Raw genomic sequence first — 14,374 nt, 5'->3', positions numbered from 1 at the left:
TAATTAGTAATTATAAATATATATAAAATAAATATTCAAGTCATTTAATATTTATATTTATAAATAATAACATACATTGTATATAAAGTATATAAGTTTATTATTATTTTTGCAATTACCCATTACCTGGGTCATGCGCACTTGGATTCAATGACGTTTTTATAAAGCAATTGCACCTGTATCATTCACTGTAATAATATATATCTATATACACATATATTTTCATATATAATAATAATATTAAAAAAAAAAAAAAAAAAAAAGTACTGTCACACTCATTAGCGTATGGACGTTAGTAAAAAAAAATCACTAGGATGAGTTGTGCGAATACACCCCAAGGACAAAAGTAATTAGTAATTATCAATTAATACAAATTCTATTAATAATTAATAGTTAAAAAATATATAATCAATAATAAATATATAAAATTAGTAAAAAAACAAATAAAATATTTTTTTAAAGTGGATACAAATACGTTACGTCACCTAGTGGTGAAAACTTCCTGCTTTTCCATAACCTATTGACTTCCTCGACTACTCATTGATGTTTGTAAATAATCGTGATAATTCATTTATTATCTACATATATATTCATATATTTAACTATTTATTTTATCATTATTATAATAACAGTATTTAAATATTTATTTGGATTATCTGGTTGTAAAAGTAGTCAGCAGTATTGTTTGTCTCAATGTTTTAAAAAAATATGTGACTAAGTATATATTTGTGTATTAGAAAGTTTAACAATGATAAATAATTGTGATTTTTATATGTGTATCAACAATAATCATAATAATTTATATTATTGTTGTTATTTGAATTATTATATTTTAATATAATATAATAATATATGAGATAGTTGTGATTTGTTGGTTTAATGTCAAACAGTAGGAATTATCAAAAGTGTGTCAATTATATACAATTTTTGCTTATAAATCTGATTGAAGACTCTCGAGTATTTTAAATTTCAATATTTTATTTAATTATTTTAATACTCGAGGGTTTTTTTTTTTATTTTTATTTATTTGTGACTGAGAATATCGGAGCTCCGAAAATTTTTTTTTGTTATTAACAAATTAAATATTAATAGAAAAAAATTATAAAATAAATTTTTTTAGTTGTCTTGATATGAGACGCAAATTAGCCGACGTCAAATAATTTTTTGATTTTTTTTTAAATGATAAATCATAAAAAAACATATTTGAAAAAATTGCACCTACAGTTTTTGAAATTTTCTACACGTTCAAATTTTTTAAAATTATTTTTTTGTAATTGATTTGTTGAAAAAAAATCCAAAAATCGTCAATTGTCTGCTAACTTTAGGATCATGTCATGATTTTGCTGTCATATTTATTTATTTATTTGTGTAGTTTTTGTTGTGAGCGATATTTTATTTACAATAATAATAATAATTAAATAAATAAATGTTTTTTTCTTTATTTCAGGTGTAAACGAATAAAAATGTAAATGTGATATTGTCATGAGTGGTCCAGACCTTCAAGAGCACTCGTACGTGAAAGTGCTGTATGACTTTCAATACAAAACAACAGAAGGTCGGGAGATAGCTATAAAGAAGAATGAAAGATTGTATTTATTACAAAAAACAAATGCTGATTGGTGGCAAGTTGTCAGGACTTGGGAGCAGAGATCTTTTTACGTACCAGCAACGTACGTTAGAGAGATGTCGAAAAACACCGGTAGCAATCCGAGAAAGACATCTGATGAGGACAAAGATATAGCATTCGAGACACTAGATGGACCTAAGTATAAAAATATGCCCAAGGAAACATCTAGTGCCATGAAAAACGTTAAGAAATGGCTGGCGGGTGCTATGGATAGCAAGCAAGAGTCGTCCTCGACTACTGCGTCGTCTTCATCGCTCTCTAAATCACTTTATATCACTGATGACTCTCATAAACACAATGCTATGGATTACCAGTCACGTGCGGAATTAAAGGTCGGGTTGGCAGCCATCAAGGCGAAGTCGCTGGAACGTGATCGCGAACGCGAACGTGATCGGAGATCGACTTACGAGAAACAAATATCCGAGCAGATTGAAGTAAAACATAAAAAACGACCCAATGAAACGCCAAAAAAATTACCCAATACAATGGGTATAAAAGATATTGATTTAGATTCATTGTCTTCTTCTCCTTCTTCGTCTTACAGTAAACTCACCAAGAGCTTTTCAACGAGTCCAAAGTCTTTTGACGTACCTACTGCAAGAATAGACATCCCACTGCCTGACCCATTCAGACAGGAATTAAAGAGTAGCTTAGATCGCCGGCGCAAGATATCTGATAACACTGATTATGATAAACTCGTTCAGGAAAACCGCAATCACGAGTTAAATCGACAGTCGAGAATAAGAACCAAGTCCTCCCATTCAGATGATTCTCAGTTGGAAAGCGATAATGACGAAAGATTTCTATCGCGCGTTGATGAGAATCCCAAGAGACTAGATAAAGACAAACCAGAGTCAAAACTCAGTGTTTCGCTGAGAGAAGAGCCCGGCAGCGGTCGTCAGAGCCCCAGTGTCTCCAATAGAAACAGCAGGAGTCTAGATCTTGACTCAAAGCAATTTTGCTTACGCACCGAACGGAGTTTGAGCCCGAAACCAACATACGGAAGGCAGCTAACTGTCGCCGGACAAATTACTGATGAGGAAGCTGATGTAAATCCTGGTAATACCAGCGCCAGCGGTGATTGCAAAATTCTTAATGACAAACGACGTACTTGGGCTGTCGAAGAACTCATGTCCGAATTGACCCAGATGTGTCGCGAGCGAGTCAACAATAAAAAACCGCCAAACTTTCAGCTCAAGAGTACGGAAATAAAAGGTAATTTTGATCCGTTGGATGAACTCACCAGGGAATTACATGAAATGAATTTACAAAGATCCGAAGGTGGGACTACTCCGCAAACAGAGACGCGCGGTGAATTTAAATCCAGCGATGGCTCGCCGAGCAGTAATATATGCAAGATATCAATAAACTCAACAAGTGTCAATAAAGCTAATGATTTAAATTCGTTGAATACGAGTGTGGTGATAAGCAAAGAAGACGATGAACTTGAAGACATCACTGAGCATTCAAATATATCTGAAGCATCTGATTTGTCGGATAACTCTCTGGCATTTCGTTACCCGAAGAATGAAAAGTCAACATTTACATTTCGCACTGGCGAGGTATTGCCTCAGTCGAAACCCTTAAAATCACCAAAGTCACCGAAAATAGACGAATACAACGAGGCAAATATATTAAATGACTGCTCACCGGACGATAATAAACCTTTATCTCTTGATAAGCAATCGCATTATCGCAAAAGTAAGACAATCACAACAACGACAGCTAATCATACGAGTCATTCGAGTCCGGACAATGATCAGGAATCATTGGGATACTCGAACCTGAAAATGCGTCACACTAGTAAAGTTAAAATGCGTCCGAAAATAAAAGTTAAAGCAACGGTAGCTGGTGATACGCCCGGGGAATTGAAATTGACGCCTTCGTTGGAAAAACTCGCGAGTGAAATACAATTTTTGCCGGCTAAAAAAACAAATACTATTAGTGTCAATAGTAATTACAATCATAGTAATGACAGTACCAACAGTAATATTAATAGTAATAGTAATAAAATAATTCATAAAAATACATCGTCGTTTAACGAGAGTATGAGTGACGGCGACGCTTACGATGACAGTGGGATCCATGACGAGACATACAGATCTGAAGACTCGGGGAGTGGCAGGCGCAATATCATTTACAGCAATAGCTTTAAAACAAAACGTGAAGGCAGGTACTTCCAACGGCATGAGTTTACTGACGACGATGACGACGAAGAGGATGATGAAGATGAAGACGAGGAAGACGACGACGGGATAATGAGATCTGCTAAAAAGTGTAATCTCAAGAAAAGTTCAACGCTCCATTGCGCTACGATACCTGAAAACTATCGGCGTTTTAGAATCAGCAACGAGTTGGCTGCTATTTTGGCCAGTTCTAAGCGACGAAGCAGGAGCTTGAGTGATTTGAATTCTGTTGATGATGAAGAAGACACAATTATGGAAAATAAAACCTACCCGGAAAATTCACCCAAAATAAAACCGGTACCTCTGCCGAGAACTAAAATACCGGCTATTAAATCTGAAGACGAATTATCAACGCGATTGGACGACAGAACTGCACCCAGCGGGGAAGAAATAAAAGGCGTGGCACCAGTGCCCAGGAAGATCATCAGCAGAAAAGAGTATCCGGAAGTTTGGGTAAATTCGAAACAAGTTTCGGGGTACAGCAGCAAAAATTACGCCCATCAAACGACATCGGAGGTTGACATCGAGTCGAGCACTGCCGTTGGCTTCAAAACTCTGCTCTACACGTCCGACAGCGGCTCAGACAACTGCCTTCAATCTAAAGAACTCGTAAACAACGACTCCAATGAAAAGAATCATCACAATTATAGTCATAGTAATTTTAAAAATCGCGGAATTGAGAAATCGAGCTCCGGAGTTAATTTAAAAAAAGACGGAGTCAAGGTCCGAGAGAGTCCCTCGGACGACCAAATTCTCAGCTCAAATGCCAGCTCGGAAGCTCTGCAAAGTCAGTCGGAATCTGAATTCACTGGTGGCTTCGACGCGTCATCCCAACCCAGTCCCGTGAGTACTCGGGCAGCTCAGGATTGCTACGAGTGTGCGATTGATCTACCGCCCGGTTGGACTCAAAAGTACGATCCCCACACCGACCAAATTTGTTTCATCAACGACCAGGGTGATAAGGTGAGTTGAGTTTATTATTTCTTATTATTTAAGTAATTTAATACCGAGTAATTTAAATAAATAATCCGATGATTTATGGTCTTTATTATTTTTTATTAATTGTGACAATTTAAAAACAGATGTGTAACTTAATAATGTTTATTGTGGGAGTCTAAAAATAAAATACATTAGGGAATTGTGACAGGCATAAAAATCAACGGTAATGTATACAGACATGTGGTGTGAGTTGGATACCCAGAGAAACATCATCAGCACCGTCGCTACCACCCGACAACCAATTTATTTAGTAATTCCCTGGATGTAATTAGTGACTCCGGGCGATGACATCATGCCGGATAATTGGATAAAATGGATAGTCGTGTATGCACACGGGCAGATGCGTCAGGAGTCAGGAGTACTCACCAGAGTAAACTCCCGGGTCGTCGAGTCGAGGTTGACCTCAACAAATTAAACCGCTCACCCGTGACTAAACCCATTGGTCCACTGAATCTTCACTTAACCGATTCTCTTAAATAATTATTACTGTCTTATTCTACCGTAAAATATAAAATAACTTTTATTATCCAGAGATCAGAGACCATGACCTGAGATAAAAAGACATTATTGTTAAACAAGATTTGAATTAATCAACGATGAAGAATTAAAGAGTCGACGGATTTATTGCGAGCATTTATTTTAAATGAATGAGATTCCGCAGTCTCGAGCCCCGGAATTTTTCGATATCTTCCCCTCGATAAATTCTCTCATCGCACAAGCACAAGAGGACCCTCTGTGCTTTCTTTTACGTCTCTTTCATTAAACCACAACTACAACAACAACAAACTAATGTGTGCACACACTCCAGCATCTCGTGTCTCTCCCGCACCTTAAATCAAAAGAAACATAATCGCGCATTCGCTGGTCTTCAGTTTGATATCAGCGGTCATGTTTAATTCGTGTGCGTGTGCGCTAAGCTGAAATATATATTACATATATGTGTAAATGTTTAATTTATATATATGTATTCAGCAGATATGTATTCAGTAGTAAGGCAAAGGCAAAGGCTACTAACCCGCTTAAGCAGACCAACGATAGATAGAGAGCGAGAGAGAGACAGACCAAAGGCTCAAGGCATATGATGCCTTGATGGGATGGTCTTGTGTGAATCACATGTGTATATAGTAGTTTTGAGTGAAGGCATTGAGCTTTCAGTCTCAACTGATGTAGTCAGTAAGCGACGCGAATACTTCCGAGTAGTTTGGAACCACTGATGCGATTCAGAACCAAGAAAATTACCAGTGTCTTGTTATTATTTTTTTAAATTATCAATTATTGTCTCGCAATAGTACCAAGTGACTCTTATTGTATTTTTTATTTCGAAACCATTGACCGGCAATTGCTACACAAGAGTAAAAAAATTCACAGTCATTCAATTTATTTAATTAATTCAATTAATTGCTCATGATTGTTCATTTGTGTTATCAATCACGAGATGCTAGAGGAGTCTGGCCAATAATGGAGCAACAAATTCACTGCTTATTTGGTTGATAACTTATTTTTTTTGCAATTGCAGTTACATATATTTATATATAAAGTGCGTTGAGTCAGAATATTGCAAGTAGTCGACTAGGTAAATTTATTAATCATTAAACCGCGTGATGGCAACGCGAGGATGTGGTCTGCTCTCGGATTGACGTAAGCCCACCAGCTAGAAAAAGCTTGCGGTGGTTTTAGCTGAGCGATAAGAGGGAAACTAAAAAAAAAGAAATAGCTGGCAACTGGTTTGTTATAATTGGAATAAATCTAGCGCATGATGAATGACGAAGAGTGTTTAATGGAGGAGAAGAGTATTCTAGCGTGTGCTACACGTGTTATTGGGCATTCGACAACAAGTACTAATTACGGTTTATCGAGTTTCTCCAAGGCTGATATTCCCGCCTACAACTGGCTGTCCGATGAGTTGAGGAGAAAAGTTATTCTGAGTTGCGAGCACGTTCCTACCAGACAGGGGTATCCTGTCGTTGACTGGTTGAAGCAGATTAGAAGTAATTGTGATTTTTGTGAAACTGGAACCATGTCTCAGACCACCATTAATATTTGTACGAGTAGTAATAATTATTTTAGTAATGGTAGTAATGACGCTGGTGATAATAATGATGACGATGATGATGATGAAGAAAGACTGGAGTGGGAATTAAAACCAAAAGGAAATCCGGAAGACAAATTAACTAGTTCATGTAAAAATAAAAAGGAAAATAACATTGAAAGTGAGGAAGTAGAATTCTCGTGTTGTTTTGATGACGTCGTTGACTCTGATAGCGAAAACATTGATAATTTAAGTAACATGAGTGAGTCCATGCCCGATGGACAGTTCCCAGACACCAGCAGTCACAGTTGGTCGTTTTCTGAGCTCGCTATGTACCCGCGCCGAGTCGTGTGCTGTGTGAACTTGATACGGGACGAAAGTGGATATTTCACTCCATGTGAAACTAGTTCCCTTGAAGATTTGCCGGAATTAAAATTAGCTATGGAGCACGACGACAACAACGCTTTGATTATCTGTCAAAAATTCCTCGAGGAGACGGAGGCTGACAGCTCGGCTATCGGCGGCAAAACTTCCATTGATGACTCAAGCAAAATTTTATCCGAATCTGCTGAAACAATTCCCGGATCGTGTGACATTGTTTTTTATGAAGCCGGTTATCATTTCGTTGAAGAGAATAATCATTTGCATACCAGCAATTGTAGCAGCAGTTGCAGCAGCGAGCCGATCGTTATGGATTGCGAAAATAACTTGTCATTAAGTAACGTCAATGGAAAAGTGAACGTGACGTTTCCGAGATTTGCGGATGCAGCTGCCAGTACAAATGGACGTTGGACGCAAACTTATAACGATTTAAATTCACATGACAGTAACAGTACTGATGCTACTGGTAATAATAACAATTGCAAATTAATGTCTAATGAACAGTTGTACAAATCTTGTGATAATTTTGATATAAATCATCCAGACAGCACACGAGTCTGTAAAATAGGAGACTCTGATTACAAATCAATCGGGTCTGTGAGTTCTTATTTGCAAGAATACGCCCGTGATAGCTGTGAATTAGTGGAAGAGTGTACGTCATTTGATGATAAATATGTGCAGACGTGTAATTATGAAAATTGGAATACATGTTTGACCAGCGAATGCTCGTCACAGTCGCTGGATGACACTCGTACCTCGGAATTTTATTCACCGATTGAATTTAACGAGACCGCGTTTGACGAAGCGGCGGGTATTAATAATTTTACTGATGATTATTATTATGGTGATGATGGTGATGAATTTAGACAGAGAAAAGGTTCAGCTTCGAGTGATATTTTGATGTGGAAAAAAAGTTTATTGTACTTTAATATGGACGACGAGGACGATATGCGTCAGGTACAAGCTGGGGAATAATTGAATTTTTTTGTTATTTATTTTAAATTGTTTGGATGATAAAAAAAATTAATTAGAGTTACAGTATTAATATTTACAAATTTTTTTCAGTGGTTCTCCTCAAATGATGACGAAGGCAAGATATACTTTTTCGAAGAGAATAGCAATGAATCTTCATGGGTATTGCCAACGGTCACGGCTGGTAAATCTCAAACCAAAGCACCTGCTCATAAAGATGAAAAACCGATGGAAGAGGATAGTAGTGCAACAAATGAACTCTCTCAGCCGGAAAATCTACTCACCAGTGCACCTTACGCTAATCAGAACTCAAGTAATCATGACAGCGGGTCTGCATCAGTGTCAGTGTCTGGCTCGAAAAAACCCGGTCTGAGCGACTGGCCGCAGTTGTCATTTGATGGCAACATGAAAATATTGAAAGAGGGGCCGATAAGCCGGACCAAGATCACGGAGAACGGAAAAAAGTTGCGTAAAAATTGGAGCACTTCGTACGCTGTGCTGACGGAATTATTTTTACTTTTTTTCAAAGACTCTAAAACGTTTAACACGATGATGAAGAGCGGTCAGTCGCCCATAGCCAAGCCCGACATATCAGTTGATCTGAATGGGGCAATTATTGAGCCCGGGGAACGGGCTAGTAGCAGAAAAAATGTTTACATGATCGGTACTGTACTTGGTCTTCAAGTACTTATACAAAGCGATAACACAGCACTTGCCGCTGAATGGTTTCAAGAGATCCACGGAGCCATACGAAAACTGGTGAGATTTATTTTATAAATATTTTAATCTAAACATAAATTATTAATACATTTATATTTTAAATATTACACAGCCATTCAGCTTCAAATCTCAAGCAAAACCTTTTGCTGGACCACCGGAAGTACGTAAAATTAGCAACAGTAAATTATCAATCGAGTCTAATCAATCTGAAGATTCAAAGAAGTCATCCAAGGTCGCGCGATCAAGATCTATGAAAAGTAAATATTTATTTATGTCTGCTAATGTACAGACGATCACTCGTAGACACTGTAGTTTAATGCATGTTATTAATATTGGTAATTATTATAACTTTTTTTCCATTTCTTCAATATTAGCACCGGTGATGGTATTAATTTTTAAGGGCTTACTAATATACAATTAATTATACATAATTAATTAACTAATTTAATTTAAATTATTTATTAATTTAGCGGTAAAGAGACTCGATGACTCACTGGAAGATCTCAGTGGAACTGCCGCTGAAAGACAAACTAAAATAAAAGCTAAATTACGTAGATTCTTCCAACGACGTCCTCCCGTTGAATCTTTAGTCAAAAACGGTATTTACAAAAGTACGTATTTTATTTTTTAAAATTAATTTTAATGATTAAATTATTGATTTTATTAATTTATTTAATTAATTATTTATCAGATGAGCCGGCATTCGGTTCATATTTAAAAGACGTCTGTCCAACGGAACATCCACGGGTACCAATTTTCGTAAAAACGTGTATCGAAGTTCTGGAAAGTAACGAAGACAACATGAAGACTGACGGTTTATACCGAGCGAGCGGTAATTTAAGTCAAATTCAAAAGATACGATTGCAAGTCGATCAGTATAATCTCAGCGTATTATCACAAGAGGAAGACGTTCATGTGCTGACTGGTGCATTAAAATTATTTTTTCGCGAGCTTAAAGAACCGCTGATACCATCAAGTTTTTTTAAGGATGCACTTAGTGCCAGTATGCAGAAAAAAACATCTGATAAAATCCGATGCTTCCGTGAAATAGTTAAAGCATTGCCACCAGCAAACTACGACACTCTATTATTTTTATTGAAACATCTGCTGAAGGTAACTTTGTACCAAGAGTTTAATCGTATGCATATACCAAATTTGGCGATAGTCTTCGGCCCAACGCTGATGTGGCCAGCTGAAGAAAGCGCAAACATGGCTTTAGATCTTATGCAACAAAATTTAGTTATCGAATGCCTTTTGTCTGAGTACAATAAGATTTTCAAATAGATTATAAATATATATATTTTATTTATTTTTTAATTGAAATATAAAACATTACACATTACAGATTACACTAATGAACAAAATATATAATAATGTTAATTAATGATAATGTTTAATGAAACTAAATTAACTAAAGGATGAATCATAATGTCAAGAAAGTATCAAAGCATCCTTTTAAATATTTAAATCATTCCGAGGAATTTAACTTCAGGATCATACGAATTTAGTGGATTCAAAATATATTTATTTTTTGAAATAACCCAAGTGGCATAAAAAAAATTGTCAACTTTTTGTTAAATTTACGGCCATTGAAAGTCAGTGCCCCCACTTTTTAAAAATTTTCAATGACTTCTGTCATAATCGTATTAAAATTTTATTAATTTAAAAAAAAATTAATTAGAGTTGTTATCAATTGGGAGTTGAATGAAATTTGGAAAATAAATTTCAGTAAAATCTTCATGTCAATATTTTACACAATTTAAATTTTCAAATTTTGTCGGCTGAAATTTCCCGCCACTTTTTAAAAATATTCAATATCTTCAACTAATGAAGGTAAAAATTTAATTAATTAATTTTAAAAAATATTTAAGTACTAGTGGAAAATTAAAAAAAAATTAATTTTCATTTTTAATTAAAAGTTTAATAAATTAACTCCCAATTATTAACGCCGTAATTAAAAAAAAATTAATTTATCAAATTTTGATATCGCGAATCAAATTAATTGGAAAGTAGGGGGAGGGAGTGATTAAGAAATCCTGTAGTTAAAAAAAAAGGAATTATGATAAATTATTCTTGGGTCGATTGTAATCCAAACGCCATTAAAATTGCGAACAAGTATTTTCTTCGTTGCTAAAAGTTAAAACTTTATGCACAAATTATATATTACATTAAAATAATTTTTTTAATTATACAAAAATAAATAATATATATAAATATACATACGTAACAGCCGAGCAATGCATGAGCTCGGTTGCAGTAATTAACCGTTTAAAAAAAATTACCAAAATGTGATTGTATTTATGTAAATAACCTGATGAGCAGAGAAAATGATAATAATTGTTGATAGGAATTCGGCAGCAGGAGTTTTTTTTTTTTTTTTAAGGCCATTCTCAGACAGTGCCCCCCACTTTTTAAAAATTTTCAGTGACTTTCAACTGTCATAACCGTATTAAAATTTTATTAATTAATTAAAAAAAAATTAAAACCTTAATTGAAAAAAGGGCAACGTAGTCGTAATTTCGTTGAGATATAGAATTTTTAAAAAATTACTTAAGATTGATATCAATTGGGAGTTAAACAAAATTTGTCGAATAAATTTCAGCCGCCAAAATTTGAAAATTCGAATTATAAAATTGACATGACAATTTTATTGAAATTTATTCAACAAATTTTGCTTAACTCCCAATTGATATCAATCGTAAGTAATTTTTAAAAAATTCTGTATCTCAACGAAATTACGACTACGTTGCCGTTTTTTCAATTAAGGTTTTAATTTTTTTTTAATTAATTAATAAAATTTTAATACGTTTATGACAGTTGAAAATCACTGAAAATTTTTAAAAAGTGGGGGGCACTGTCTGAGAATCCCCTTAATTGTAACATCACTCAATTAGGACTGTACTAGTTTATTGATTTAAGTATTAATATTTAAAAGTAATAATAATAATAACAACAATAATTAACGAACAAAAGAATGCCTCTTACATTCCCTGTGGATTGACTGTGACGACAACTTGCTATTTCCATTATTAATTAAAATAAAACGTACGTCCGTCATATCTGTCAGTTTTAAATAATTAAATATTGAATTTATTATTTATATTTATTATTATCATCACTTATAATTTTATTTCCTAATCGCTATTGATATTTTGCATGATACCATAATTATAGTGTTCTCTATTTGCCTTTAATTAAAAATCTAATTAAATAGGTAATTAGTGTAATTATAAAACATCACAATCTGATAATTATTTCGTTGTTTTGAAATAATTGTATTTTAAAATTTATATATTTAAAAAAAAAATAATTATGATATTTTTAAAAGTAATTAAATATGAGTAGAATCAATTGGTGATATTGTTATTGTTTAAATAATATAAATAATAATGATTATAATTATTGTTCAAAAATTAACTTAAATATTAATGAAGTGACGTCTCGCCAAATTGCGCAGCTTCACCCCCCAAATTAAATGATCTTTCAAAAAAAAAAAAATGTCCTATAGATAAATTTATCTTGAAAAAAAAGTAAATAATTATTGTATTTATTATTATTGTTAAATTATAAAATTATAGTCTATTGTAGGAATGGAAAAAAATATGAGGTGTTGGTCTTATAAAAAAAATTTATCTCGAATTATGAATATTAGAAGTAAAGCGAAAGAAAGACTTTATCGAATGTTTATAGATCGAACTATATTTATTTTTATAAAAAAAGAAAGAGGTAGAGGTGATTATATTGAATGAGGTATACTATAATTGATAATGATAATTATATATGATAATGCACTGTTGATATTCGATAAATTTAATTATTTAATTAATTAATTAATTATTTTAAAAGTCAGTGGCTAGATTTAGATTTTTATTTTTTTCATGGAAATTCGCACAACCAACCCGTATAAAAAAAATTGTTGAAAAAAAGTTAAAAAAGTGTTGACTATTTTAAACATCAAAACGTGACACAACGACCAACTTTTTTTGAACGTTTTTTAAACTTCTGAAAATACACAAATGAAAAACAATTGAGTTAATACCTCCTCGTATAAAAAAGTTGCGGTATTCCGCAGGTGATCCGCTGAATATCATGTGGAAGTCATATTTTGACACAAATATGAATTCCGGATGAATTTCTAATGAATACACAAAGATAGTATAGAAATATAATTCAAGTGATAGATTGTATGAAAAATTCTATTACAAAAAAATTTTTTTTTTCTTGCGGGGAAATTGAGAGTTTTTTTTTTAGCGGAGTGATCTCGGAGTGAAGTGGATTTTATTTCACTCCCAATTCACTCCTGTCCGGAGTTTTAACATTTCAATGAATTTATATTAAACTGTTAAACACTTCTCCAATTTTTTTTTGTGTATTGACCTAAAAGAGCTTTAATTAATAAATTTTTCAAATTCATTTTAGTTTAGAAAAAAATAATTGTTTCTGTAGAAAATTATTTTACAGGTGGTCCATTATGCCCCAGATATCGCAAATCAGCTTAAAATATCAGAGATAACATAATTTGACCGAAAAGGAAAGAAAAAAAAAATTTACTAAATTTTTGAAGCGGGCCTTCATGCCCCAGGTTCCCCGATTACTTCGTTACTGCTAATAAAAAAAAAAAATATCTCTCATTTTACGTGTCAACTTGTAAGATAATCATTACAATCTATTACTAACTTTCTTTCCATACTATCATTTGATACTCATCCGAAAATCATCTGAAATTTATATTTGTGTCAAAATATGACTTCCACATGATATTCAGCTGATCACCTGCGAATTACCGGTGGAATCCCGCAACTTTTTTACACGGGTCAAATTAACATTTTTCAGTGCAAAATATGTTCAGAAAAAAATAATTTTCAAGTATTTATAAACGTTTTTCGTATTAGCATATCTTAATAATACAAGGATACTAATTGATTTTTCTCTTGAATTTTCAAAAGTTTAAAAGACGTTCAAAAAAAGTCCGTCGTTGTGTCACGTTTTGAAGTTTAGAAAAGTAAACACTTTTTTAACAATTTTTTTTTACACGGGAAATTATTCATACGTTTGTTTAAAAAAAACAACATTGATAATTAATAATTAATAATTGATAATTGATAATCAAATGTGTGATAGATAAAATAAAATCATGTAATATTTAAATAAAAATAAATTTTCTTCTTTACGATGTAACGGTTGTGTCAAAGATTAGATTCCTAATTATATTATTAAAATTATTAATTACGCTGTAGTATTAAGACTGTTCATTATTAAAATAAAAAAAGCAACAAAGTAATATAATAAATAAATAAATATGTCGAAATGTCATGAGTATTAGGACCTGAGTCCGTAAAACCTGTATAGCTTCCAGTAGATCAAAAAAAAGTTATAATTGAATTTAAAATCGAGTGTCATGTTCGTTAAATTTCAGCTTTTAAATTTAAAACGTGCAATCAAAAGAAATAAACATATTAC

The 14,374-nt window shown here is 33.1% G+C and overlaps 1 protein-coding gene across 4 annotated transcripts; it reads left to right on the top strand.

Moving 5' to 3' along the window:
• The first annotated feature begins 217 nt into the window (after positions 1–217).
• LOC130663881 (uncharacterized) lies at positions 218–14,214 on the top strand. 4 transcript variants are annotated; one of them, XM_057463419.1, is made up of 6 exons: positions 218–346; positions 1,448–4,776; positions 8,288–8,953; positions 9,027–9,171; positions 9,385–9,525; positions 9,606–14,214. In XM_057463419.1, the coding sequence occupies exons 2-6, from the start codon at positions 1,483–1,485 to the stop codon at positions 10,196–10,198; spliced, it is 4,839 nt and encodes a 1,612-aa protein (XP_057319402.1). In that variant the 5' UTR covers positions 218–346; positions 1,448–1,482; the 3' UTR covers positions 10,199–14,214. The 4 variants fall into 4 exon arrangements, with proteins under 4 accessions (XP_057319402.1, XP_057319403.1, XP_057319406.1 ...); XM_057463420.1 differs by having other exon boundaries at positions 237–353; XM_057463423.1 differs by lacking the exon at positions 218–346 and adding an exon at positions 468–549.
• Positions 14,215–14,374: the final 160 nt, after the last annotated feature.

This window comes from Microplitis mediator, chromosome 2, assembly GCF_029852145.1.
Source record: "Microplitis mediator isolate UGA2020A chromosome 2, iyMicMedi2.1, whole genome shotgun sequence".
In the NCBI taxonomy this organism is placed as follows: Eukaryota; Metazoa; Arthropoda; class Insecta; order Hymenoptera; family Braconidae; genus Microplitis; species Microplitis mediator.
Note: the sequence above shows the minus strand (reverse complement) of the source record. Positions and strands in the feature narration are given on the sequence as shown.

Excerpts from the sequence above, each read along its gene's own strand:
- LOC130663881 (XM_057463419.1), top strand. The coding sequence starts at position 1,483 with ATGAGTGGTCCAGACCTTCAAGAGCACTCGTACGTGAAAGTGCTGTAT. Across the intron at positions 4,777-8,287 it reads TCAACGACCAGGGTGATAAG|TGGTTCTCCTCAAATGATGA; the intron begins GTGAGTTGAGTT and ends AATTTTTTTCAG. Across the intron at positions 9,526-9,605 it reads CAAAAACGGTATTTACAAAA|ATGAGCCGGCATTCGGTTCA; the intron begins GTACGTATTTTA and ends ATTATTTATCAG.